Genomic DNA, 27,815 nt, shown 5'->3' on the forward strand with positions numbered 1-27,815 from the left:
ACCTGAGCATCCAGGAGTTTATGGCTGCAGTTTACATGTTCCACTGTTTCACCAGCAGGAACTCAGAGGTGATGGAGAACTTCCTGGATGACATCAAAAAAGGAAAACCCAGCAACTCAAATCCATCATCAAGTTCTAGAATCAGTGATTGTCCTAGTCAATCTATAGATCTGTTTCTGGATCAAGTTCTGAGGAGATCCCTAAAAACCATGAATGGCCACATGGATTTGTTTGTTCGTTTCCTTCATGGCCTCGCTTTGCCTTGTAACCAGAGACTTTTGGCAGGCCTGGTGGCTCAGACTAAGACCAGTCCAGATGTCATACAGAGAGTCATCAACAACTTGAAGAAGACAAGCTCTAAAGACATTTCTCCAGACAAAGGCATCAACATCTTTTACTGTCTGGTGGAAATGGAGGACCATTCAGTTTATCAGGAGATCCAAGAGTTCCTGAAGTCAAAGAACAAATCAAAGTGTGAACTTTCTGAGCTCCATTGCTCAGCTCTGGCCTCCATTCTGCAGATGTCAGAAGAGGTTCTAGATGAAATGGAGCTAGTGAGGTACAACACCTCAGAGGAAGGACGGCGCAGACTCATCCCAGCTGTGAGGAACTGTAGGAAGTTTGTGTGAGTCAAAAACCCTGAAACCCCAGAATACCACAGCACATAGGAGTTGTGGTCTGAATAATAAATTAATTTACTGTTCAGTTATTATAAACTGCTAATGAGTCAGATAAGAACAAACTGTTAGTGCGGTCAGAACATCAGCATCCCTAAGGTTTTCATGTGTCAGACTTTTCAGCTGGTATTTAGAAAAAATGTCATGTTTAGTTGGAGAAATCAAAAAACCTTTTGAAAATTGTTGCTTAGACAACAGAAATGACTAGAAATAATTTCTGCAGAGGCTTCTTGGTTATCAGACACCTTCTTGATCAGGTGGCACCTTCTAATAAAGATTTCAGTGTTTAACTGAACTAGAGAATCAAGCAATGATCTGAACCCTGACAGATATAGGGTCATGTATGTCTCTCTCCAGGCTGATGTTCTGTGACCTGTCTGAGACTCACTGTGAAGTTGTGGCTTCAGCTCTGAAGTCCAACCCCTCCCATCTTGAAGAGCTGGACCTGAGCTACGGCCGCTTGCCCCGTTCAGGACTGAAGCTTCTGTTTGCTGGACTAGAGAGTCCAAACTGCAGAGTAGAGAATCTGAGGTAATAAATTAACGTCTGTTGCTGCTTTTAGATTATGTGTATATTAACATGTTAGAATGCTTAACTTAGTTTTTAAAATCTAAATCAAGAATATTCTTGATCATTCTGCTGAATTTATGTTTACCAACACATTCTTACATACAGTTGTTAAAAAGAAATCGGTCACATTCAGTACCTTCGATCCCATTCAAGAGTCAAATTTTGTTTTTACTTTTATTAAAAATCATTGAACAAGCACAAATACAAACAAATAATTCTTGACAGGGTATTTTTCACAGAATTAAACATTTAAGTATTCAATCACTGGAGTCCACCCAGAAAAATGTCCATTTCATCTAGAGGTTTGCAGTGACCTGGTTCATTGTCGAAACTTGTTTCAATCTATGTGTCCATGCTTTTTTTAGTTAGAGATAATTTCCTCCACTTTGCTGTTACATTTTTCCTTGCAACTAGCAAGAGAATGTGCAGCATATACCGCAGGTCTTGTTGGTTAAAGTTCCTTAAATAAATATTATAGAATATTTAGGGATGTCAACACAGTATTTTTCTGTTTCCCTTTTTATGTCTTACCAATATTGCCGTAGTGGACAGAGCAGGCCCAAACGATATGAGTGCTCTACTGTCATACCACAATTTCTCTCAACAATGTGGTGGCATGCTTTTGTAGAATTTGAAGAGAACCAGGAGGGTTTGAAATTTCTTCCAGTCAAATTCTTCATAGGCCAAATTTCTTGGGGGAAATGAAAATACCCATAAAACAGACAACCTTGTGTAACTGGACTATCGGGGATCAAACTGGAATAACATTTGAACAGTTTGGCTCCTTCTGCAGAGGGCTCTCTGACATCACATTTTCATGTAATAAAGCTCTTCCTTTTCTAACTGAATCTGAAAATAGGTTAATGCAGTTTGTTATGGGATTAAAAGTTTTTATATCAGCTTCCTGTAGTTTAGCCATTCATGGCTGGCATGGCAACAAGATGATGCTTTTAATCAACAGCCACCAAAACCACATTTTAGTCAAGAGGGTTTTGGGGCATTTTGACTAAGTAACAGTCTTTGGGGACATATTTTCTGGAATAAGTAGCTGTTCATTACAAATGATGTGCTCTTCCACAGATTTGCCACAAGGGGTTGTGTTTTCACTCTTATTTGTCGTTTTAACTACCGTGTCATACGTTATGTTTTCTACAGGGTTCTTTTTTGCAAGTCTTACCAGGTTTGACTTTAAACACAGTTTCAGGTGAAGTTTTTAATGAAGGACTCGTGTATCTGCTTTTCTGGCTCCTCTGTTTTCTGAGCTTAAAATCTGATCCAAGAAATGACAGCAGACAATCAGGAAGACATTGATGGCAGGAGGAGACCATCCGGAAAAGAAGCACTCACAATTAGACAAAAGAGAACAATAATCAGACATCAGTTGCAGCTGGGGTCAAAGTGCACCATTTTATTGAAAGATATCTGCTTGCTGTCACTGTTGGACACATTTTGTCTAGAAAATGGTTTCTGGCTTGTGGATAGAAGATGACATGGAGTCTTTGTATTATATTTCATTGACACTGGCTCTCATAAAGAAACGGGTTAAATAATCTGTTGATTTAAGATGTGTGAGTGGGTGAGTATGTACATTATGTAACCTGTGTTCTGATTTATGTAGGCTGATAAACTGCAGTTTATCAGAGAGCAGTGGAGCACATCTGGCCTCAGCTCTGAAGTCCAACCCCTCCTACATGAAACATCTGGATCTGAGCAGCAACAGGCTGAAGGATGCAGGCGTGGAGCAGCTGTGTGGGTTTCTGCAGAGTCCTTACTGCAAACTCCAAACACTGAGGTAAGACAAACTTTAACCTTAACCTGGCCAGAGAGTCTGCACACTGTTTCTTTCAGGTGAAAAGTATTCAGTCAGGATATAATAAAAATGATATTAACGTGGAGCAGATATATCACACATGTTAGAATCTAGTCATTCACTTTATCCTAGATGGGACTGTTATCAACATTGGAATAAAGTTGAAGGGTTGAAAACTACAAAATATCTCACAAATTAACCTGGTAAATGGTTGAAAAAAGATTATTCTTAATATTAATGAAATTACACTCTTGTAATTTCATTCATGGTGGATTTAAGAAGCAAACTCTGAAAACTAAAAATGTACTTTCAAAGTAAAAGCACCATTACTGTCTTTATATTGGGTACTGGTTAATTATTGAATTGCTATAGTAATGTTCAGCTGCATATTTAATACCAGGAAAATAAAATGTGACCTTTATGTTTTTTATACAGGTAGACCTCATAATTGATTTAATTTCATGTAGGAACAAAAACCAACAGACTAAACTCATGTTCAGAGCTTGTTGGATTATTGAGAAGATGAACAATATTATACAAAGTTAATAATATAAAGCAGGATAAAAACATAATATAACCCAACAGAACAAAACCAAAACTCAACATCAACTCAACAGTTTGTCAGTAGTTATTTTACTGTATTTACACATAAAGTGATTTTAAACACATTGAATGTTTTTTTTATTCAGACTCAGGAACTGCAGCTTGACTGGGATCAGCTGTCTGTCTTTTGTTTCGGCTCTGCAGTCCAACCCGTCCCATCTGGCAGAACTGGACCTGGTTGACAACAGGCTGAAGGACCCAGACGTGGAGCAGCTGTGTGACCTGGCAGCCAGTTCAGACTTTAGACTGGAAACTCTCAAGTAAAATACAAGTTCTGCTTTTTCAGTTAGTGGTTAAATAAAAGCAAATTAATCTGGATTTAACAACAAAATAAAATTCCCCTGAGATTTCTTAACATAACCCCAAAAGTCAGTCATGCTGGGAGTTAGCATAAAAATGAAATGATGAATTTCCCTGATGTCTCTACTGCCCCCTGGAGGACAGCTGCTGAAGTGATTATCTGTCTTTTATAACCAGTTTCTTCTTTTCTTCCACTGCAGATGGAAATAGTGATTCTTGCAAATAAAACACTGAGAAAGAAAGAACCAGATGACATGGAGAAGCTGAAGCAGCAGCAAATGATCTGATTGGTCCAGAGAAAACCTGTGAAGACGAGCAGGAAAGATGTTCATGTTCTGGGTGTTTCCATTTCACTTCAACCATGTTTTTACCCTAGTGGTGTACTTTATCTTATTTGACCTCATATTAATGTGTATCATTACTGCCTGGCTTACTTTGCAGAACTTTTTTCTTTTGATGGGCTTTAAACATCTTTAATTGGATGAAAAACAAACCAGAAACTTTTTGACCTGAATGTCAGATAAAATAAATAAATGGTTAAGAAATGAACAGTGGTGAAGATGTTTAAAGACAAACAGTTGGAAACATGAATTATCATTTCTAGAATCAGTGGTTCTGATTGACTCCGAGTTTAATCAGAACCACTGATTAAAACTTTTAATCCACTTAAATGACACACTACTGAAATGACATTTGTCTGTTATTTGATGTCATATTATGGGATGTTTTGCTCTGCAGTGTGATGTCTAGATGTAATTTCAATAAATGGTTGATTCTATAATTCTTTTTAATTTGACACCTCTGAATCAAACTGTTAATATTTACAGTTCAGTGGGTTTATGAAGTGCACATTTTGCTGACCAGATTTTAGGCATCAATCTTTTCTCATAATTGTAATTGGATGTTCTGAGCAAAACGGATGAATTGAGACTAATTTCAGATTTCTGACAGATTTAAGTGTCAGTAATACAACAAATAACTTTTTAGTACATTTCACAATTAAAAAAAAAATATTTGAACTCGAATGTAACCAAAACTTCAGGAGGATTAACTTTAAAGTTTAACACCGTTTTGGTCTGAATGTGTTTAAAACTTCATGCCATCAGAACTCAAAGGATTCTGAAAATACTGGGAAAATCCTGAAAGAGAAACTTTTGACCAGAGATTTAAAGTTAGTCCTGGTGATTCAACATCTGCAGGTTTGAAGCTGCAGTGACCACTGGCTCCATCAGGGGGCGCTCTGCGCCTTCAGTCACAACACTAAAATGGAACATTAAAGTTAAACAGATTTATATTCTGAGTTTTCAGATTAAACACGAACCCATGGAAACACCTGAGACCTGATCAGGTTTGGGTCAAATGGCTGAATTCCCTCCGCAGCCGTTCAGCTCTGGACGGGCCTGGTAACGAACCAACCATCCGACTCAGTGTTGGAGCAGGACGGCGGCTCTGGGCTGGACCCGAGCACCGCTGGTCCAGATAAACCAGATTTATTGATTCCTTCTGGTGGAAGTGAGGATGTTTTGCTCCTGAGTCGGTTCTGCTGGATAATAAACCCTTTTGAGAAAATGTTCATTATTCAGATTTGCAGTAGAACCCAGCATGTTGAGTGCCAGGTTTGTATTGATCAGGTTTAGCGGCTCGTTTGGCTCCAGATCCTGAAAATATTTCAAATGATACCAGATTCTGTTTCATGCATATGAACCAAGCTAGAAAAAACCCCAAAATGAACAAATTGAAAAAGTCATTTTATTACATTTTTAAACAATAAATAACCATAAATATCCCAATTTCCCTCCCAGGAAAACGTCCAGGTGATCATTTGGTGGAAGATCTCGTCTTCGTCATGGACACCAGCTGTGACGTCAGCTGCTGGTTTCCTTCAGAACTCCAACCCGTTTCCACAATCACACCGACCAGAACCAGCTCCAACACGTGAGACCCCAACAGGATGAGCTTAGTCACGTGAGACATGTGACCTTCCAGCAGCCAATCAGCTGCCTTCATGCCTCGTTAAAAACCAGGAGCGCGTTGCTGAGCTGAATCTGAACCGGTTCTTTTGGATCGGTTCCAGAATCAGAAGTTTGACACTTTAAAGACAAACTGATGGAAATATTTACAGAAGTAAAAGTTTAAGTTCCAGTTCTGACCCGGTTTCCTCTCGCCAGCCAAAATGGGTTCACCAGGAAACAGTAGAACCAGAGTATCGGACCAGACGGGTTCTAATGGTTCAGATTGTAAATATATATTTTACATATTTCAAATATTTTGGAAATGAGGCTGAAGGTAATAATGGTTCAGAACATTTTCTGGGTCCAAAGCTGATAAATTTAAACAAAATATCGTGAATATTTTCGGACCTCTGTTCAGCAGCTGAGCTTTACGTTTGTTTCTTTAGATCGGAACCATCTTTGGACCTGCAGTCAGGAATTAGAGGGTCCTGAAACGCTCCTTCACTTCCCAGACATAAATGAACTCCGTCTTCTGCGCTGGTTTCCCTTCATTTGCTGCGGCAGCGTCAGGTCAGCTCAGCAGCGCCGCCCTCCGGTGCGGCGGGTCCTACTGGCTCTTGGCCTTGGCTTCGCGGCGCAGGTAGGTCTGGTAGAAGAAGTTGCAGAAGAGCAGCAGGTAGCTGAGGTACATGAGCGTGGCCCAGGTGATGTTGTCCATGCGGGACGGACAGTCGCCCTGCTGCATCCAGCGGTACACCAGGCCGCTCACCGTCAGCCCCATCGCCATCTGGGCGATCTGGGCGCTGGTGATGACCACGGCGAAGGGGCGGGGCACGCGGAAGCCGGCGGCGCGCGCGGCGTAGTAGCTGTACATGAGCGCGTGCACGGTGTAGTTCATGGTCATGAACCAGCCGCCGCCGGCCACCATGTCTTTGTAGGAATACCAGGAGTAGAGCAGCACTGTGATGTGGTGGTACCAGTGGAGGAAGAGCAGCTTCTGCTTCCTGAGCACCACGAACGCCGTGTCGCCTTGGAGACGGAAAACAAAAAGACATAAATGACTCAGCAACTTTAATGGTGCTTAGTGGTGGGCATCAAGAATTTAGCTGCGCTAACCCAAAATCGCTAATCAGACGTCAATTCTGCCAATGCTATAGTGGCTAATGCACTACTCCAATATGGTAGCTAGTGAAAGCTAATCTAATGGTAAAGCGCAAAATATGTTAATACCCATGAATATAAAATCTATTTGAATTACTAGGTCGATAAAAGTCTGACTTGATGTTTTGGTTAACTAAAAGTTTAACAGTCAAGGGAAAATAGGTTTAAGTGAAGCTAAGCGTTTATTTAGCCAAAGCGCTAAGCTAAAAGTTGACTCCAGTGTTGGAGGAGGTGTGGCCACGCCACATGTGGGTCACATGGTCAGAATTAATGCAGCTGCTTTGGACCTGATTACCCTTCATATTCATCTTCCAGAACATTTTAAATCCTGCAGATTAGAAGTGGCCCAAACCGACCCGATCCACTCATAGAACTGAACCCTGATCTTCTGGTCCGTTTACGTTCTGACTGAGGATCAACTGACCGAGTTCTGGAGCCTTGCTGAGGACGAAGGCGTAGGACCAGAACTTGCTGACGGGGCCGTTGTAGAAGCTCTGGTCGCAGATGGAGCGTCTGAAGCCGCTGGCGCTCAGGATGTGCAGCATGTAGGACCCGGTCCGGATCGCTCCGATGATGCTGAGGATAGAACAGGAAACAGAGCCATGAGGACAGGAGCAGCAGCTGGTCACAGCTTCCAGGAATGCATCAGAACCGAAGAGTTCACAGAAACTTCCTGATGACATCATCTGATCTCAGAACCGGTCCGACAGCCAACCCGCCCAGCAGGAATCAGAACCAGCCGGACCTCTGGTTGATATTAATGTAATGAGGTGGGGTCACAGGTTGGCCCTCTGGGTCAACAGAACCGACTCCAGATGCTTTGAAAGGAACCTTTGTTCTGAACCAGGTGAGCCGACACCTCCACTCACTCCAAACAAAACGCACCTGAGCTGCAGGTGTGGGGCCCGTTGCCATGGCAATGCGTCAGCAGCACTAAGTCGCCCAGCCAGGAATCCGGGTGGGGCCCCAAAGCAAAACCTGGTTACTATGGAGACGGGTGCAGTGTGGAGGGAGGTGGCGTCCCGCCTGGTTTCTACTGATTCTGGATGGACTTTGGCCAGATGGAGCTGCTGCAGCAACAGCAGGTGATGCAGCACCACCCGCTGCAGGTTCCAGGTGTTCTTACCTGAACACGGCCAGGCTCAGCGACCAGAGGACCAGCGGCAGCCGCAGGTTCAGTTTGGGTCGAGGCTTCATGAAGTGCTGACCTCCGAACACCAGGGCGGCGTACAGCACGCTGAACATGAACGACTTGTTCCTGCGGGACAGAAGGAGAGTCATTAGAATCATCAGAACCAGAAGACCCGCTGAGACCGATCAGAACATTGTGAAAAACCTTCCAGGTTCTCAAACACGACCCGCTTTTGACCAGATCCAAGTTTTGGTGGTTCTGTCCATGAAAAAATGTTGGACAAAATCCTGTCAAACACCATCACGCGACTTCTCGACAAACTTGAGGCGTAGCCAACATTGTAAACATGTTTTGATGTACTTCCGGCGGATCGGTCATTCCAGTACGTTCCGTCCAGGTTTCATCAGGACTGCATTCCGGACAGGAACCGGTCCGACCGGATCCACGAATAATCACATACCGGGTCAGTGACGTAACGGCGCCTCACCTGCCGCCGCCTTCCTCTGACCGCACGTGCTTACATAACGCCTCAGGCTGACTCAGTCCAGCCCCTTTAATCCGTTCAGCACCGAACTTCATTCATAAATCGGGGGCATTTCCAGATTTTAGACAGTTCCGTTCTCAGCCTCAATTACTAAAATATATTTAATATTTATCTGAAATAGTGACGTCAGTTCCTCCATTCGGCTTGAGAAATGGACCTGTAAAGACCCCCAGCAGCCCCATAAACAGAAAACACACGAGAGGATTATTGACTGTGTTGCTATAGCAACGGATTCATTGGAGCAGTTTCTATTAAATCAGACCGGTTTCAGTGAAACTGCGCCTTAATACGGACTTCTCGGTTCCGAGTGGGTCAGCCGAAACAAAGTCTGGACTGGGTCGGTAGTTAAACCACCTGAATCATTGTAGATGGATGTAGTGTTCTAAATTTAAGTCAGTATTATTTAAAGAAGTGGAGATTCTTAATGGAGTCAGGAACTTTAAAGGTAGATGTTCCTTCTCCTGACCCTCACCCGCTGGGGAACCCGAGAGAAGAAGAGCAGCAGCAGAAAAGAAGAAGAAGAAGAGCAGCTCTCACCAGTTCTCCTGCATCCACTGGATCGCTCCGCGCTCATCGAAGCGCGTCTCGAAGCTGAACGCCACCAGCCGCAGCTGGAGCTCCGACTCGTTCATCTGCAGCATCGTCACCAAATCCTGGAGGTCCGATCCGACCAGAGCGCTGCTTCCTGCGGTCTGCCCCCCTCACCTGGCCGCCTCGTTATAAAGCCTTGGGGCGGGGCCTCCAGGTGAGCCATGACGTTTCGGTCATTCTCACCAGGTGACGTCACCGGCCCGTACGTGTCTGCCAGCAGGACGAGATGAAGCTGATTTTGTCAGCCGATGATCTGTTTCACAGAGAATCTGAAAACAATATTGATCTGATCTTTCTGATCAATATTAATGAGGAGATCAAAGCTGCTGCTGAAACGGAAATGAATCATCTCAGTGTTTAAAACTTTCAACTTTCATATTTGTATACCATGATGTCCAACATGGGGGCCTTGGGCCTCAAAGGGTCAGCAGATAAAACTGGAGGTCCTGAGATCGTCTTAGAGAAACGTGAAGCAATATTGATTATTGGTGCAGCGAATGATCAGAATAAACTCTGATATCTGAAGGTTGATGGTGATTCTGAGTCAGTCGAGGTTTTTAATCCCTGCAGATTGGGGAGCAGGCTCCAGAACACCGACCAGAACCAGGCAGAGCGACGGTCAGAGGAAGTTATGAAGCTCCGGTTCATTTCATAGTTTAGCTTCACTAAGGAAAATTTTAATATAATTTATATTTCATAAAAGCATATTGTGATACTTTGTTGTTCATTAAAATGCAGATTTTAAGGCCCGACCAGAAAGCTGCAGTGACCCGGTGACCCCCAGGCGAACCCAGGTCAGGTAAACGGTGACATCACCAGAGCAGCAGGAAGAGCCGGCTGAGGTTCTGATGATAAAACCAGACGGAGACATTTTGGGTCGGATCTGCAAAAAATCCTGACAGAAATATTTGGAAAGAAAATTATTTGATCAAAATTGCAAATATTCCTTGTTTTTAATTGTAAAATAATTTTCTCATGAGCCAATAGTAAAACACTGAGTCAGAGAAATTATGCACATTTTATTTAGAAAATCAGATTAAGAGGAAAATCATTTATTCTCAGAGATTAAGAGAGAAGCAGAAGAGGAAGAGGTGAAACTTGAGCGATTCTCTGTAGCGTCTCTTCGGTCACAGGCTGCAGATGAGATCAGGAGCAGAAAAACACATACGCAGAGATGTTCTGCTCTTCACAGTAAATAAGATAAAGTTTTATTTTATCATAACATAGTAATTCAGGCTTTTCTTCAAATTAAATATGTAATAAATATAAGTATAATTCTAACAAAATATGATGTCCACAATAAGAAATGGAGTGAAAAACCCCATTTAATCATTTCAAAGAATCTGACAAAAACATACACTGCCTCTTCATTTTAATAATCAGAAACTCTTCAGAAATTTAAGCAGATCCTCCGTTATATTTTTACTTTTGCTGTAACAGACCCTTTACTAAATATATTTCAATATATTTTTGCACGTTAAAAAAATGGTAGTGTTTATCTTAAAAGGCACACATTATTCTTTTATTTTACCCATTTGTATATAAAGTTATTTGTTTTATTGGCTCTAGTGGCCTTCATCCGAAAGTAGTCCGACAGGAAAGAGGTTTTAAGAGAGGGGGAAGACATGCAGCAAATGTCGCCAGGCTGGGAATCGAACCCGCGACCACTGGCATGAGGACAAAGGTCTCAACACATGAGCCGTTCCTTGAAGATCTTCTGTTTAAAACCAGACAGATCCTGTAGTTGGGAATGAGCGCCCCCTGTTGGAGCTCAGCAGGAACTGCAGCTTTCTGAAGGCTGGGCTGCTTTTACTGTTCAGCAGGAGGAAAATAATCCAGATTCAGATCATCGGAAAACGGTCCAGGATCACTTTTATAGGCGGATTTAAGTTAAATATGAATTATTAAGCTGTTATGAATCCAAACATGTTAATTTTCAATAAACTCTGAATTGCTTCCTGAAAACAATCAAAGGTTTTTGTAACTTTTCGCTCAAGAATCAGTTTTCTAAACAAAAATTAAATTCTCTTTAAAAACATTTTTCCTGTTCTCTGATTGGTTGGTCTAGCCTGACGTTACGCTACGTCACTCAAACGATGCGGAAGTTGAAGTCACCGTGGAGAAGGTAAACTAAAGTGCAGCAGCTGCCTGGAAAATATCAATAAAATCAAATAAAAATTTGATTAAAGAGTGAAGCGGAGGGCAAGCGGAGCACCAAACGGAACCAACGGGCCGTCCTCCCGTTCTCAGTCGGGTTTCTGCTCTTTCTCCCCGCGAGGCAACGCAGATTACCGTTATTGCCCCAGCTACCCTCTCTGAGCGGTACCGACACCAGTACCGGGGATGGACCTGCAGGGCGAGTCCATATCCGTACTTCTGTTTTCTTCTAGGGGCTGCTGAGCCCCCAGCTTCTGTCCGCTGCTGGAGGTAAGACACCGCTGCGCGGAACTCGGTTAAAAGACATCAAGATTTCAGTTTATTCTCGTGTTTACTGGATTAGACCTGCGGCAGACCTCCGCTGCAGTCTGGGTCGGTATAAAAGTTGTTCCTGAACAATTCGGCGCTGATTTAACTGCACTAAAGAACTTTTTCTGGAAGTAACATTCCCACTTTTTCAAACCCTGGTGTTGTTGAAGAGACGGTCCACCCTGCTGAGCGCCTCCAGCAACAACCAGGAGTTCCTGGAAATGTCCGCATTAAAGTTGAGCATTCAGAGATCAACTGCCAGCCGAATCATAAAACACACTTTTATTAGACAGAATAATGTCAAACGGCACACATAGTGCAGCTCGGTTCCGAATATTACTGTAAAATAATAAAAAGCCCAGTTTCTGAAAGGAGATATTTGCTCCCGAATCCAGCTGAGAAGCGACACGACTGTTAATGGAGCATAAAGAGGAGTTTCGTTTTTAAAATGGTATTTCTAATAATGAATGAACAAATAAGACAGATGGTATTTATAGAAAGATGCCGAACTGGACCGGTTCCATCCGCCTGGTTCTGGGATGCAGGAGGTCCAGTGACCTTATAGAGGACAGTTTGAGTCAGATCAATACACGCCGAGTCCGAGCTCAGCCAATCAGAGACGAGCTGTTGATGACCACAGGAAGTGTTTAATAAAGACTGGTTCTGATCATAATGCTCAGCTGGTTTCAGGGTCCAGTCAGAGGAAGAGCTGAGGCTGCTCCTCCTCTTCCTCACCTGCTGCTCTCACTGATTTCACCTAAATTATCATTAGTTCAGGTAATTCTACAGTTATTTGCTGTTCCTGTTTAAATCTTTTATTGTGTTGTTTTTTAATTGTCCAATATTCAACTTCATTTTTGGGGGAAATTTCTGTTAAAGTTTTAGTTTCAGCTTTTATTCAATTTATTTGATCAATTTTTTGTTTATCCCAAAGGTAAATGATCTTGTGTTATCTTTAAGAGTCGGTGTGGATGGTGATGCTGTGGGCAGGAAGGATCTCCTGTAGCAGTCAGTGCTGCAGCGAATCAGAAAAAGGCTCTGGCAGCAGAAACCAGATTCTTGTTGCTCTGCTGATCCACTTCCTTTGCTTTTGCTGCTCCTCTTTAAATCTGTCTGGATAGAAAAATGTTAGAGATGGTTTTTAATGTCCTTTGTCTTTTTGCAACCATGAAGCTCCTCAGGATCTGGGGTCAAAGTTCAGGTGTAATTTCAGTTTTTGAGATGCTGATAAGGTGATGTAAAAATATAACAACATACCTTGTTGCTATGGTTACGCGTCATAACAACTGGGTGAAAGTAAGCATCCAGGACCAGAGGGAATAACAATCCAAACGGCGACGACTCAACTATCGTCCAGAAGAACCAATCAGAACCAAATGAGCCCCTGCTGCGCCTAAAAGGAGGGAGTCACCATAGTAACCAGAGTTTGCCAGCAGCTCCAGGTGACCCCGGTGACCCTGGTGAGAAGGTTAATCTGGGATCAGATGTTCTGCAGAAACCAGCAGCCACCAACCTGACAACTGCTTTCACTTCCAGCTTTCTTCAGTGACCTCTGACCTCAGCTCAGCTTAGGTAAGCTTGCTTTCTGCTGGTGTGGTCAGTAGCGTCTCATTCTGACCAATCAGGGACTCGATTTGGGTTGATTGGTGCCAGCCTGCAAGCCTGCATCTGATTGGTTCTGCCTGGTGAGGCGCCCTCAGCCAATCAGAATGCAGCACGGTGACTTCACAGTTCATTGATAAGAGTGTTTATGTTTCCTGATCAGGTCTGTAGCCCCACCACATCTACCCAGTCATTGGCTGAAGCAGCCAACTCAGTTGCTCATTGGCTGGAGGGAAGGTGGGCGGGGCTAGCATCATTTGGAGGAAGAGGACGTAGAGGAGGAGTCTGTAAATCCACGATGAGCCGGCTCTGCTGCAGACAACAAGTGTTCAGAGAGGAAGAGGAGGACGAAGAGGACGAGAACGACCAGGTTACTGAGGAGAGGAAGGAGGAAATGGAGGTTACCACGGCAACACAGGAGTCGTCACTGCAGCAGTAAGGACAGAGGACACTCAGGTAAGGTTACAGTTGCACATGTGTCTGCATGCAAAGGTGTGTGTGTGTGTGTGTGTGTGTGTGTGTGTGTGTGTGTGCGTGTGTGTGCGTGCGTGCGTGCGTGCGTGCGTGCGTGCGTCAGCCCCTGAATGATGCATGCTGGGAGGAGGAGGGGATGGTGAGGGAATCCTATTAGCAGAGTCCAAGAAAAGTAGGGCTAACTGCTTATCAGACCAAGAGTACACAGACACACACACACACACACACACAGTGAAAATCTTCTGCTCCTCCTGGGATCCAAACCTTCCTGGTGTCTCTTAAGGTGGTCTGGACTCTGCAGTCCACCTTAAGGGTTCTGTTTGTTGCTTGGACCTTGGTTCTGGTTTGACCCGGTTTCAGTCCAGTTCATGTACCTGACCATTCTAAGCAGAGTTGAACTCCTCAGACTCTTCCTGTTTCAGTAGGAAGTTGTTTCTCTACCTGAAGGTTTGGACCTCCGGCCTGTCTCACTGTTCAGGGACCAGTATAGCTGTAAGCCAGGGTCAGAGGTCAGCGTCTGATAAAAATGGGTCAACTCAGACAGACGTCACACAGTAAATAAAGTTAACAATAAGCGTTACTTCCTGTCAGTCAAACCAAAGTATCTGGACAGGAAGTGAGGGATGTAGACAGGAAGTGAGGGATGTGGACAGGAAGTGAAGGGTGTAGACAGGAAATGAGGGTCGCAGACAGGAAGTGAGGGATGTAGACAGGAAGTGAGGGATGTGGACAGGAAGTGAAGGGTGTAGACAGGAAGTGAGGGATGTGGACAGGAAGTGAAGAATGTGAACAGGAAATGAGGGATCTGAGAAGCAGCTGAGAAGTCCAACCTGTGGTTCTTGTGGATTTAGACAACTGCTTCAGACATTAGAAGTCTAGGTTTGGGTCTAAAGAACGTCTTTTAGTTCAGTCTCAAACACGGAGAACTTTGAGCTCAATGACTTGATGAGTTGAGATGTTGACTGACTTTTCTTCGGTTTGTTTTTCTCGCTGCAGGTTGTAGGAGCTGATGGACAATGGACCTGCTGCTCTCTCGACCAAACACCATAGGCTTCAGGGTTCTGCTGGGTTCATGGAAGTCCAGCACCCCGCTGCGTATTTAGCTAGCAGGAAGGAGCAGGTTGCTAAAGTGGCCACTATGTCTCAGCCAGGTAAAGTTCTCCACCTCTATGTGGAAGTCCGGTCCGTTTCGGAAGAGGACGAGAAGTTCCTGGGCCGAGGCGATGGTGGAACCAACCAGTTGATGCTGCAATGTCCAGATCTCGTCTCTAACTCCCAAAGGAGCTCCAGCCAGTCCAGTCCAAACCGGAGTCCAGATCTTTCTCCGGAGGTACAGCGCTGTTCAGCGAGGGCGAACTACTGCTCCCCTAAGTCTTCTTCTAGGCATTCAGTCAGCTTCCAGCTCCAGAACCCTCACTCCTCTGCAGCCCAGTTACACCATCAGGAACCTTTGGATGAAAGTTTTGATCCCTCATTTCAATCTTCTACATCCTCACACTGGCTGACTGTCCCCTCCACCTACACCACCCTTCCCAGGTCTTGTGAGGTTCCAGAGATGGTGGATGAAGATGGACAGATGTCTTTGGTGTCCTTTGGGTACATAGAGAAAGGCAGCGTCAGCAGCATGGCTGGACACCAACAGGATCCTAACAGAAGATCGGAGGGCCAGCACCCTGCTGCTCATCTGACGAAGAGGATGAGTGACCCAATATGGTACGGCGATGAAACTTTACATGGCAACAGCCACCAACAGCAGCCAAGGAGAGACTCCTCATGGGGGCAACCCTACCTTTCAAAGGCAACCATGGATGCAGTGGCCAGAGATGCTACCCACCGGGCCTTAGAGGAGTTTGGGTCTCCAGAACTAAGACGCAGGTTTGCAGGCCATGCTTCAGGGAGCTACAGTCCATCTTTACCTCGACCCTCTCAGCCTCCTCGCTGCCGGTCTTTGGGTGGATCGCCCGTCCTGTCCCGCAGTACTTTGACCCTACCGTCCAGGACTGAACTCCTGGAGATGGATCGGAGGTTCTGTCATGGTTCAGTGAACGGATTACCCAGAAGTCCTGCATCTGACCGCCTATGTGCTCAAACCGGAGATTCTTTCTACTCAATGGCCCGACCACAAGGTCCTACTCAAAGCCCACAGAAGTCCTGGCTGCATGAAGATGGTCACAGGTTGCCCTGTAAATTTCACCCCCCATTACCTGCAGGAAGACCCACAGACATTCAGCATGAGATTCCTTTTAGGACTGAGCACCAAGCTGGGAGCTCCTGCCATGGTGTTGGTACCAGGACCAGCACCAGTCATACTGCAGCAGAACCTGTGAGCTTCAACTCCAATGATCCCCGCAGTAGGAGTCCGTACCATCCGTCCCGCTGTAGCAGCAGAACCAGCGATGCAAACAGTCCCATCAGTGACAGGAGGAGCATCTCTCCATACTCCATCTCTGATCTGGATTGTAAGGTTTTTGGAGAGTCCAACAGAATCTCTGCTGGTTCTGCAGAGAGAAGGTACAAATGGACCCCCTCTCCGACTCCCTCTGATGTTGATTCTGTGAGATCTGAGAGTCCCAAACTTTCAGGGACATTCCCAAAAGAATCTCCTCTATGGCAATCTCCCCTTGAGGCTTTGCAGACGGAGAACTGGAACCAGAATCGGAAACCAGAAACATTGGTACCTCAAACGAAACCAGGACGCATTTCTCCTGGAATGTCCAAAAGAGCTCTACCTGTATCTCCTGCCTTGCTAAGTAAGTTGGATCGGGTACCTGCTTCCGGGTCGCCCATGTTGGATCCCCGACTGACGCGGACATCGTCACCATCTAAAGATGGGTCCAATTTGCACCGGTACCAGTTGACCCAGCACACCAGAGACCATAGACCTCTGGTCCTGGAGCAGAGGCAGCATGATGGTCTGCTGGACGGGTCACCAGCATCCAGCCCCGAGGTCCCCAGAGGAAACTCATCCAGCCAGAGGGCAGAGTGTCTGCCAGGGAGATGGCCCTCCAAAGGACAAACTGTCCATCAGTCGTCTTCTGGAGTTCACACTCAGAGCAGCGATCAGCGCTGTAGACCTGATGCTCGAGGAGTCCATAAACAGCTGGCCCAGGAGTCCCAGCTGCTGGTTCTAGGAATGTCCAAGAACCAGAAAGAGACTCGGGATCATGGTCCACCCCCGGGGACGTTGTCCTCCAGTTCCAGTGGGGTCACAGGAAGCCTGGGACACAGCGTGTCCCCTGAAACCTCCAGCCATTCCAGCCATGGTACTACGGACGGCGGTTCTGGGATGCAGGTTGGCTGGAGGGGATGGGAGAGGCGGGACTGGTCCACGGTGTGTTTGGGGAGAATGTCAGATCTCAATAAACCTTTATCAGAAACAAACATATTTAATGTTTTCCTCAGCAAGCAGTGTTGGACCTCCTGGTCTGCTCACTGCCCTGGTTGGGATGGACAACGGATCTGCTGTCCGTCCTCACTATCAGGACACACATCATTCACTAATATGGAAGTTTGTTCCAGATCTGTAGTGCATAGAAGCTGAATGCTGCTTCTCCTTATTTGGTTCTGGTTGTGGTGATGCAGAGCAGAACCAGAACCTGATTGATTGGTTCTGGTTGCAGGAATCAAAGCCACTAAACGCCTGGATGAGTTTCTCTGATCTGAGACTTTAGTCCTCTGGTCCTGAATGTTCTGCAGCTGCTAGAAGGACCACTGAGGAACCGAAGGGTCAGGTCAGAGGTCAGCCTGATCTCTGGTTTCCAACTGGAAGAACTGAAGCTGACTATAGATCTATAACTCTAGATCGTTCTTCTTTAGGTCCAATAATAACTTCAGTTTTGTTTCTGTTCAGCTGCAGAAAGTTTTGTCTCATCCACACATTTATCTGTTCTAAGCATCTGTTCAGTGACTGGATGGGGTCAAAGGTCACCTGGTGACATCATAATGTAGAGCTGTGTATCATCTGCGTCGTCATGGTAACTGATCTTATTTCCTGTTGTAACCTGAGTCAGTGGGAGCATGTAGATATTGAATAAGAGGGGTCCTAGGATGGAGCCTTGGGGGACCCCACATGTGACCTCTGACCTCTTTGATGAGAAGTTTCCTGTTGAAACTAAGAAATCTCTGTTCTTTATGTCAGACTGGAACTAATGTTAAAGACGGACTGATCCGGGTCTGGTTTCCTGGTTCTGCTGCAGTTAGACCCGGTGTTATTGAACCGGACTGATTTCATGTCTCTGGTTCCTCTCCTGCAGTCGGACCGGACCGCTCCGTCCAGCCCTTCGTCTCGGTCCCAGAAGATCGCCAGGGCGAAGTGGGACTTCCTGTTTGGAGGCCTGACGGATCCGGGCCGCCGAAGCAGAGGTAAGAGAATCTGGAGCCTTATCAGACAGAACCTTCAGAACCAGAACCCGGTAACAGTCCGAGTGAGGAGCTGGGGAACCGGCAGAAGTAAACAAGCAGCTTCCAATAAGCCAATTAGCAGCTTAGCCTTCCAGCTCCAGCTCACTTCCTGGCCTTTATTTAGGCCGTCTGCCTCCATCAGGCGACTCCGGTCAGCCTCAACGGTTCTGACAAGCTGGACCCATGGAACCAGCTGATCATTGGTTCTTCAGAACAAGCTGCCCGGTTTGGTTCTGAGCAGAAAGTTCTGCAGATTTCACCAGTGAATGAGTTAAAGCTGGTCCTCTTGTTTGGATCCGCCCCAGCTGCCTGAAGGTCTGGGTCGAACCCGACCAGAACCGCACGGGTTGCAATGGACCACAGAACATCTGTGAGAAAAACAGAACCAGAAGTCTGTTCATGTTGATTCTGAACAGATTATCAGATTATCTGTTCAGATCAGTGAATCAGTTCAATGACTGAACTGTAGACCTGATGGTGTCCGTCTGGATGAGCAGGCTGGTTAAAGCAGAGCCCTCGGGCTCCGATGGGACCCATTCTGGACCCGTTGGGACCCATTATGGACCCAATGGGACCCATTATGCACCCAATGGGATCCATTATGCACCCGTTGGGACCCATTCTGTCCCCGTTGGGACCCATTCTGTCCCCGTTGGGACCCATTCTGTCCCCGTTGGGACCCATTATGGACCCGATGGGACCCATCCTGGCACCAGTGGGGCCCATGCAACTGGAAACTCGATGGACTCACTGTGTGAGGGATGAATTGTTGTTTTGTTCTTTGAATCGTCGTTTCATCCTGGGGATTAATAAAGTTTATTCAATCTCTTCATGCAGACGTTTCGTCCGTCACGCCACCGACCAGCGGCTCGCCCAGCCCCACCCCGCCCTCCTCCCTCCACCTGCAGCCGACCAGTCAGAGGAGGGGGCGGGACCAGCAGAACCAGAAGCTCTCTCATCACGAGGTCCAGCAGGTCGAGGTGGAGCTGGTGACCCCTGACCTCCGAGGCCCCGCCCCAAAGACCGGCATCATCCGGCGGTCCATCAAGTACTCTGAGACAGACCTGGACGCCGTGCCGCTGCGCTGCTACCGGGAGACGGACCTGGACGAGGTGAACCTGTTCACTTTACTGAATCAGATCAATGAATCAGCCCAGACGGACCTGGACGAGATGGGCTGGTTCTGGTTCTGGTTCTGGCTGATCTGTAGTTAAAGTTGTATCGCAGCATTTTGTGGTTCTATGATAAAAACCATTTATTTCTGGTTTCTAAGTGACTGCAGGTTGTGAGGTATTGATCAAAATTCATCGATGCGATACTCGCCCCGCCCCCTGCAGGTGATGCGAGCGGAGGCCGAGGCCGCCGAAGAGGCCGATCTGGGTTTCAGCCGCAGCATTCTGGGAAGGTCCTGCTTCAGCCCGGAGGACGGGTCGTCCAGGTTCGACCCAACGGGCCGCAGGGAGCAGAACGGCCAGGTGGAGGAGGGCGACGAAGATGAAGAGGAGGAGGAGGGCGTGGCCAGCTGGGCCAGCGTCCGCATGCAGGGCGACCGCCAGCGGCAGCGTCCTGCCAGAGAGGAAGACGAGGTCCTCAGTCTGCTGCTGAAGGGGTGAGGGTGTCTGCCTCTGGTTTCCATGGTAACCACCGCTCAGGTCTGACCCGTCTCCTCCTCCAGACCCACGGCGCCGCCGTCCGAGGCCCACGGCGGCCTGAAGCTGCCAGTGGCGGCGGGCGTCGCCCGGCGACCGTCAGAGAGCCAGCTGGATTCGTTCAGCCGCCACTTCGAGAACATCATGGAGTCGCACCGCGCCAAGGGGACGTCCTACAGCAGCCTGGACAGCGTGGACCTGCTCACCTCCGGATCCACCTCCGTCTTCACCTTCGACCTGCCCACGCTCACCCCCGAGATACAGGTAGGCCGGTTCTGGAGGGCCCGCCGTGTGGCACCGGGCCGCCACTGACCCGTTTCTCTGTCCAGAGCCAGATCTGCGAGAGCGCCAAGCAGATCCTGGAGCTGAGCTTTGCTCCGCTGACCCGGCCCGAGTCGTCCTCCGACACGGCCCTCGGCGCCGGCCCGGGCCCCCCGGTCCGGTCCCAATCTGAGAAGGACACCTGGCGGCGCTCCATCGTCAGAGACAGCTTCAGGAAGGCGACGTCGGTGCCAGCGCTGCACAGCAGGTGAGTCCGACCCAAAGGTTCTGATCCAGACGCCTGCTAGTGACGGGTTCTGCTGGCAGGTTCTGTTCTGAGTTCTGCAGGTCAGGTTTTAGCAGAGATTCTGTTTCTGGACCTTCTGACTGTTGGCCTGCTGCAGTACTTTCGAGTGGCCACAGGGGGGCAGCACCTCCAAGCGGTTCTGGTCATGTTGACTGGTTCTGATCAGCAGCTGAACCATCAGAACCATTCAGATTAGACCATAGGTCAAACAGAACCAGTTGCTGCAGAAATCCCAGTCAGTCTCTTAAGATCAGAACCAACTCGGAAACCAGAACGGATCCGATCAGAACTTAGAACCCTGCAGACCCGTTTGGGTCCATCACCGACCGCTTCACTTCATCGGCCTGATAATGCGATTATAGGAATAATGTTAATAATAATGTTGAGCACCTTTTATTGCCTGGTACAGACAGAAACTGTGTGAGCCTGGCGGCTCGGCGGGGAGCGAACCGTCCAGACGGAGCGGACCGGGTTCGATTCCCGACCGCCGGGAATTTTCTGTTCCGAGATGGAAACTAGAGCTGGAGATGTCACGAAAGCAAAAATAAAAATCCTGATGCAGATCCAGACGGGCCAACGGGACCAGCCAGACCTCGGCTCGGTTGGACCGTCCAGAGCAGCCGGACCTCGGCCCGGTTCTGTGGTCTTCATGAATCTCTGTGGATCTCCGTTCATCTCCTGAATCATCACCAGCTGGAGTATCTGCAGCAGGCTCAGCGCCGGTCCGACCCGTAGTTCTGAGCCGACCCGTTCCCGCCGTCCTGCTGTCAGCCGCACCTGGAGGCCCGTTTCAGTCTGTCGCCATGGCAACGCTGAGTCACCACAGAGGAGAAAACAGAGAGGAGAAGATCTGTCACGACTCCGCGGCTGGTTCTGACACCTGCAGGGTCACATGACCACCAGAACCATCCGATGGGTCCGATCAGTTTGATCCATCCATCAGAACCAAAAGGAAGCTTCCAGCCCCCAACACCCAGAACATCTTGGTCGGGTCCGCTCCTTTGTTTCCCTCCAGAACCGATCCTTCAGTCCAGCAGCTTTTCATACCAGGACTTTGCAGCTGGGTCTCAGATGACCTCTTGACCTTTCCCTGGTTCAGTCTGTCTCAGTTTTTAGTGAAGGTTTCTTCTTCTTGGGCCGAAAATGTCTTCCAATTTCCTGTTTCCTGTTCTGAGTGTTTACTTCCTGAACTCTCATTGGAGGGAAGGATCGGCCTTCCTCCTGATCTCATCCTGCTGGGTGTAGACCGCCAGAACCGACCCAAACAGAGCCGGGCTTCACCGAACCGACCCAAACAGAGCTGGGCTTTACTGTCTGCACCAGGAAATGGGTCAGAACCACAGAGCCAGAGGAATGCAAACCAGGAGAGCAGCCAAACAGCAACAGCAGCTGCTGCTCACACACACACACACACACACACACACACACACAGTGGACACTCCCAGCTCTGGTTTCCTGGGAATGTGGGATGAATTCGATCCAGATTGGCTCTTTGAAGCTCAGAACTTTTTAGACTGCAAGCTAACACACACACACACACACACACACACACACACACACACACACACACACATTTGCATGGCTATCTTTGTGGGGACTTTGCATTGACTTCCATTCATTTCTACAGCCTAAGCCTTCTCTTATCCAAAACTCAATTCACACCAGAGTCCTAAATCTGACCCCTGACCCACAAACAGGCTTCGGTCCCACAAAGTATTACAAACACACACACACACACACACACACACACACATTCATGTCCATTTATCCGGGTTTGGAGGGAAATTCCTCATGAGTTCATCCAGACTGAATCTCAGAGACGGGACGGAGAGAAAGCCCTCCCTCTCCTGTCAGAAAGCAGGAACCTTCCTCCTCCTCCTCCTCCTCTTCAACCTCCACGCTGCCATTCATGTTGATCTCTAGCATCTGTGACCTCTGACCTCCTCTCATTGATGTTTCCACCTGGGTCAGGTTCTGCTGGGTTCAGGGCCCAGTTCTGTCCAGGATTTGTTCTGAAGCAGAAGTTCAGCGAGTCGCAGACAGAAACTTCCAGGAAGGGAAGAGGAGACAAAGAGAGGAAGAGGAGGAGGAGGAGGATCAGCAGGAGGAGGAGCAGGAATAGGAGGAGGAGGAGCGTTCGGGTCGGCCCGGGAGGAAGCTCATACCTCCGAGGGAAACCAGGGGGATCGGACTGGGAGAGGACTGGGAACGCTGGGAAGCTGAGGGAACGCCATGGCTTTATGAGCCGCAGAAGAAGAAAAGGAGATGATGTCGTACCAGGATGATGCTATCATGCCTCAGAGGCGCCGAGGCTGTCTGATTGGCTGCTGAGCTGGGACTGTGGGCGGGGCCTGGTCATCATGGCGACCTACCTGCTGTGCTGGGGGGGCGGGGCTCTGGAGGACCGGTACCTGCTGCCTTACCCGGCCGTGTACAGGTGAGCCTCCGGACCCGTTCTGATGGGATCAGGAAGCTCAGGATCTGCAGGTCGGCCCGGTTTGGACCCAGAACTCCTGAGATGGGTCAGAACCAGGTTTGGGCTGGTTCTGACCCATTCTGAGATGTCTATTCACCGGCCACTTTATTAGGTACAGCAAGCTGAAACTGGATCGGATCCGGTTAGTTCTTTATGGCTCGGATACAAGCTGGATCCTCTGAGGTTCTGAGGATTCCAGCTGGATCAGAACCGAGTCAGCCAGGTTCAACAGAGAGTCCATCGGTCACAGCTGATTCTGGTTCTGTCAGCGGTTCTGTTGTGGTTTCAGTTGGACTGACACACCCTGGACAGAACTGCAGCTCTGACTCCTCTCTGTCAGGTTCTGGTTCGGTTCTGGTTCAGATGGCAGAACTCTGCTCTGGTTTGGTTTGTTGGTTTAGAAACCAAAGCAGTTCAACACGACAGATGTCTCACTCTGCTTATATTTGCCTCTAATTAAACATAACCTAAAACTGAACTGAGCAGAACCAGAGGTAGTTTGGGTCGGTACTGCTCCTCCTAAGAACTCTTCAGATTGGAGGAAATGTTTCTAAATGTTTAGCTGCATTAACCCTTTAAATGCTCTGCAGGTGTGTGTGGAGTCGGAATGGTTCTGGTTCTGGTTTATTGGTCGGGACGGTTCTGATGGTTCAGATCCAACAGAGATCTGAATAGAACCGGTCAAAGAATCTGATGCAGTTTCTCCCAGAAAACTAGCTTAGCCTGGCGGTAGCATGCTAGCTAGGTTGGCCCGTTAGCGGTCCATTTGGTTTTTATGTTACAAAATGTTACAGGTTGTCATCAAATCTGAAAATATGCTGAGATAAAAATGTGTTTGTCGTCTTAAAGAAGAAAAAACACATCAATCAAATTTCAATGTTTTGCTGTTCAGTTAAATCCTAATTCAGTAATCAGCTGGTGGAAAACTGGAAACTAATGAGAAAATAATTGCTTTATTAAATATGTAAACTCCATTATTTCTAGTATGAAGCTTTCATGTGTTTATTTTAGTCATGTTTTGCTTCCCGGAATCTGATTGGTTGTTATTTTATCCAATTGAATGCAGGATTTGTGAGGCTTACTCTGATTGGATGAAACAGACCTGCCTGTGATTGGCTAGTGGTGCAGACAGAACTAATCGCTGCCAGAACTCTGAGTGAGATGTAAATATTCAGCATTCACAGAGATAAATATACTCAGATCAGTCTCACAGGGGGTCGGGAATATCTGCGGTTGGGAAAATGACAATCAGGTAAATAAATATGAAAAATAAGTCAATATTTTATTAATTGTCAACACTACAACAACTATACAAGGTCCAAGAGTGTCACGTTTCACAAAAGTTTTGATTTAAAATAAAGATTGAGAAAATGGGAGTCAGTTATGCTAGCTTGACTTTAGAAAGCTAGCATACCTGTGCTGCAGTTTGCTGTTTTTCGTTCAATTAGCACTAAAATAAGTCGACACACACCTACACTCTGACAGGTCATCAGTACAGCAACTGTTTAAATTAACCACTGTGTTCTGCTTATAATGACTGTAAAAAAATATCGAGCCTAAAAATTCAAACAGCACAAAACTGTAACAGACTGAAGGTTCTGTTTGAGAAATGTTTTTGTTTCGATTTCTCCTGATGCACTGAAGCTAACCGCCACTCGGTGGGCTAGCTGAGCTGCCGTCTGTTGGTCGCCATGGCAACAGGTCTGCATGTAACATAAAGCAACACGGAGATCGAGAAATGGCAGAATAAAAGCGGTTTAACGTTGTTTTACGCCTGTTTATCAGCGTTACTTTCCCTTTGCGTTGGGGCACTGCAGCCACTGTAACTTTTAAAACTTAAAACTTGTAGAATGTAAATCAATCATCAAAATAGGAAGAAATACTTTGCTAAATTTTAACAAAGTAATTAACAGCATGTATTATATACAATTAAATTATTGACCAATATAAAGGAGAAATTCTTAGCCCTGTCCTCCATTTTGACAGAACTGACAGAAACCAAACTGTTTATAGATTCATTTCCAGGGAGAAAATATGTTTTACATATCAAAGCTTCAACTATTCTCTCAGCTTTAATTAATAGAATTCAGGCAGGAAAAGAGGGCGATTAGACCATAGTAAAGATAGATTCCAGCTCATCCTGCATTGGAACAGTTTGGGTTTACTGACACGAGTCAGTGTAAGGAGCGCATCGCTAGCTGTAGCGGCTAATAGACTAACTGCAGCGGCTAATAGGCTAACTGTAGCGGCTAATAGACTAACTGTAGCGGCTAATAGGCTAACTGTAGCGGCTAATAGGCTAACTGTCGCAGCTAATAGGTGATGTCCAATCCAGTAATAATGAGTATTAATGGCTTTGTGATTTGCCAGTTCAGATTCAGGTGCCGGTTCGGGTTCAGAGGGTGGAGGACTGAATGTTGTCTAGCGAGGAGCTTCCTGCTCTGGATGTTTCTCTCCAGCAGGAAGGAGCTGCAGACGGAAACATCCGGATTCCTCCAGGAAACTTCCTGTCCTCTGGGAGGGAAACACTGCAGACTGGAACCAGGCTGAGGTTCTGGAGGTTCTACAGACGGTTCTGGTTAGCCGGTTCAGTCAGCAGCATTATTCAAGCTCTGCAGCTCAGACATCATGGGATGTTTGGTGGTGTGGTTGCCATAGCGACAGTGGGAGGGAAGCTAGGCCCGGTTACAGGAAGCGGGTCGGGTCCACACTGCGGCTGACCCACTTCCCCCTTTCTGACTTCACTTGCTGCCGTGGCACCAAGAGGTCCGACTGGCAGCCGGGCTGGACCGGAGCAGCACCATGGAGGACCGGGGCAGCCCTGCAGCCGAGCGGTGGGTCCAGGTTAGGGTTCATCAGAACTTTGGGCCAGCTTTGGGTTTCCAAGGTTTCAGAACCTTTCAGACTCTTGAAACCCGGAAGCAGAAGTTCTGTTCTGCTGGTTCTGGAGGATTCTGAGTAAAGCTTTGTGATCTTTGATTCTGAACATGTTGGAAAACTTCAAACATACTTGGATAAATGTCTGACCAAAACCAGAACCATGGCTTTTCAGAATAAAAGCATCAACTTATTGTTTGTGGAGACCTAGCAGAACCAGAACCGGTTCTGGTTCTATAAGGTCCAGATTTGGCTCTCCTGAGCCTAATTCTGTAGGCCTGACCTGTCTGAACCAGTTCTGGGTCAGAACCACAGGATGAGTGCTAAATGGACCAACCCCAACCTCTGGCCCGGTTCTAGAACAGAAGCAGGTTCTGTTTGGGTCGGTACCAACGGTGCAGACCAATCCAGCAGCTGTTTGTTTGCTGTGTTGCCATGACGACGGGTCAGGCCCAGCCTGCGGTTCTGTTGGTTCTGCTGAGTGACGGTGTGTCCTTGTGTCTCCAGGGAGCGTCCAGCGGACCGTCCCCCGGACCAGCCCGACCCGGACGTTCTGGAGGTTCTGACCAACGGCCTGAAACCGGATCTGCAGGCGGCCCGGCGCCTCGCCAAGCGGCTCTACGCTCTGGACGGGTTCCGCAAGTCCGATGTAGCGCCACACCTCAGCAAGAAGTCAGTCTGGGTCCAAACCCGGTCCGGAACCGGAGCGTTTGAGTCGGAGGTTCTGGAATGACCCAGCTTCCTGTTCTTGTCCTGCAGTAACGACTTCAGCCAGATGGTGGCGCAGGAGTACCTGGAGCACTTCAACTTCAGTGGGATGAACGTCGACCAGGCGCTCAGGTCAGTGCTGGGTCCGGTACCAGGCCCGGTTCTGGCCCGTTTCTGATGAGGTTAAACAGGAAGGTCAATTACTGAATCAGTGAATCAGTTTGCTCTCAGACTCAGTTTCTGATTGAAAGGTTCTGGTTCTGAGTAGGGCTGTTGTAAACGGATATTTTAGTAATCGGGTAAAAAAGATAAAGTAAAACGTTGGTAAATCTAACATAACAGCAGAGTTACTATCGCATATCAACATCAGTCCAGATTTTCCATTTGGGCTAACAATAGCTTTTCTGTAGTTTAGAAAATTAACCTGTAATAATAAAAGTTCACTTAAAAAAGCTAACCTGAAGAAAAATTATAAAATCTGAAATTCTATTCAATTTAATAATAAAGAGCCAGGCTCACAGATACGCTTATAAAAATGTCTGTGATCCAGCTTTTAGTTTCTGTGTTCGTCTTCAGTGAGTTTAATAGATGAACCTGGCCCAGACATTTATAGCTTTGTGTTCATGTTAGCGACGGGATTTGACATCTTCGTTCGTCACACAGAAACGTCTCCCAGCTACGTGCCGCCATGGTGCGCTCTGCCACACATTTGTTAAGATCGGAATGATGTGAAATAAATGTTCCGGTTCGTCTGTAAAGCTACACTTGAGTTAAAAATCTAATGCGCAGCTGCCCGCGGGCCGAACTTGAAAACTGGACATTGTGCTGCTAGCACTTAGCTTCCGTCAACAACTCAGGCGGAAGTCAGAGCTCCGCGCAACGGCCGGAACATGGCGCGCTAAACAATAAAACATAAATTAACGAGGCTTCCTCCAGGAATTTTAATAACCGAGGTAGTCGAATCGTTCGAGGAATCGTTTCAGCCCTATTTCTGATCCAGTGTCTCTCTGACTTCTGGTTCTGGTTCAGGACGTTTCTGACCCGGTTTGCTCTGATGGGAGAAACCCAGGAGAGAGAGAGAGTCCTTGCTCACTTCTCCAGGAGATACAGGCAGTGTAACCCCGAGACGCTGTCCACTGAAGGTACCTGAACCACACCTGAACCACACCTGCCTGTCTCACCTCTCACCAGTCTCTGTCTCTCTCACACACTCTCTCTCACTCTATCTCTCTCACACACTCTCTCTCACTCTAT

At 47.1% G+C, this 27,815-nt stretch overlaps 3 protein-coding genes across 7 annotated transcripts in view; 2 read left to right on the top strand and 1 right to left on the bottom strand.

Moving 5' to 3' along the window:
- The first annotated feature begins 6 nt into the window (after nucleotides 1-6).
- Nucleotides 7-4,736, top strand: LOC106935886 (ribonuclease inhibitor-like). The gene is made up of 5 exons (XM_015016602.1): nucleotides 7-625; nucleotides 1,035-1,208; nucleotides 2,866-3,039; nucleotides 3,747-3,920; nucleotides 4,161-4,736. The coding sequence occupies exons 1-5, from the start codon at nucleotides 21-23 to the stop codon at nucleotides 4,168-4,170; spliced, it is 1,137 nt and encodes a 378-aa protein (XP_014872088.1). The 5' UTR covers nucleotides 7-20; the 3' UTR covers nucleotides 4,171-4,736.
- Nucleotides 4,737-5,687: 951 nt separating this feature from the next.
- Nucleotides 5,688-9,827, bottom strand: LOC106935888 (elongation of very long chain fatty acids protein 6). The gene is made up of 4 exons (XM_015016604.1): nucleotides 9,287-9,827; nucleotides 8,200-8,331; nucleotides 7,498-7,649; nucleotides 5,688-6,941 (listed from the first exon to the last, which is right to left on the bottom strand). The coding sequence occupies exons 1-4, from the start codon at nucleotides 9,388-9,390 to the stop codon at nucleotides 6,520-6,522; spliced, it is 810 nt and encodes a 269-aa protein (XP_014872090.1). The 5' UTR covers nucleotides 9,391-9,827; the 3' UTR covers nucleotides 5,688-6,519.
- A 1,979-nt stretch (nucleotides 9,828-11,806) lies between these two features.
- LOC106935881 (PH and SEC7 domain-containing protein 1-like) overlaps nucleotides 11,807-27,815 on the top strand; it is a 43,215-nt gene continuing 27,206 nt past the window's right edge. The window contains exons 1-11 of one of the 5 annotated variants that reach the window (XM_015016589.1): nucleotides 13,261-13,378; nucleotides 13,572-13,864; nucleotides 14,879-17,213; nucleotides 18,136-18,244; nucleotides 19,121-19,395; nucleotides 19,621-19,892; nucleotides 19,959-20,196; nucleotides 20,262-20,461; nucleotides 26,361-26,525; nucleotides 26,613-26,693; nucleotides 27,591-27,703. In XM_015016589.1, the coding sequence (XP_014872075.1) occupies nucleotides 14,892-17,213; nucleotides 18,136-18,244; nucleotides 19,121-19,395; nucleotides 19,621-19,892; nucleotides 19,959-20,196; nucleotides 20,262-20,461; nucleotides 26,361-26,525; nucleotides 26,613-26,693; nucleotides 27,591-27,703 (3,775 nt within the window). In that variant the 5' untranslated portion in view covers nucleotides 13,261-13,378; nucleotides 13,572-13,864; nucleotides 14,879-14,891. Of the gene's footprint in view, nucleotides 12,584-13,260; nucleotides 13,379-13,571; nucleotides 13,865-14,878; nucleotides 17,214-18,135; nucleotides 18,245-19,120; nucleotides 19,396-19,620; nucleotides 19,893-19,958; nucleotides 20,197-20,261; nucleotides 20,462-26,360; nucleotides 26,526-26,612; nucleotides 26,694-27,590; nucleotides 27,704-27,815 lie in introns of those variants that run through there. The other 4 variants (XM_015016590.1, XR_001421992.1, XM_015016591.1 and 1 more) reach the window with 4 other exon arrangements.

The sequence above is a fragment of the Poecilia latipinna genome, unplaced genomic scaffold (genome assembly GCF_001443285.1).
Source record: "Poecilia latipinna isolate Pla-1442-1.1 unplaced genomic scaffold, P_latipinna-1.0 Scaffold2039, whole genome shotgun sequence".
NCBI lineage: Eukaryota > Metazoa > Chordata > Actinopteri > Cyprinodontiformes > Poeciliidae > Poecilia > Poecilia latipinna.

Excerpts from the sequence above, each read along its gene's own strand:
- LOC106935886 (XM_015016602.1), top strand. The coding sequence starts at position 21 with ATGGCTGCAGTTTACATGTTCCACTGTTTCACCAGCAGGAACTCAGAG. Across the intron at positions 626-1,034 it reads AGGAACTGTAGGAAGTTTGT|GCTGATGTTCTGTGACCTGT; the intron begins GTGAGTCAAAAA and ends GTCTCTCTCCAG. Across the intron at positions 3,040-3,746 it reads TGCAAACTCCAAACACTGAG|ACTCAGGAACTGCAGCTTGA; the intron begins GTAAGACAAACT and ends TTTTTTATTCAG.
- LOC106935888 (XM_015016604.1), bottom strand. The coding sequence starts at position 9,390 with ATGCTGCAGATGAACGAGTCGGAGCTCCAGCTGCGGCTGGTGGCGTTC. Across the intron at positions 7,650-8,199 it reads CTGAGCCTGGCCGTGTTCAG|CATCATCGGAGCGATCCGGA; the intron begins GTAAGAACACCT and ends TTCTATCCTCAG. Across the intron at positions 6,942-7,497 it reads CAGCAAGGCTCCAGAACTCG|GCGACACGGCGTTCGTGGTG; the intron begins GTCAGTTGATCC and ends TCCGTCTCCAAG.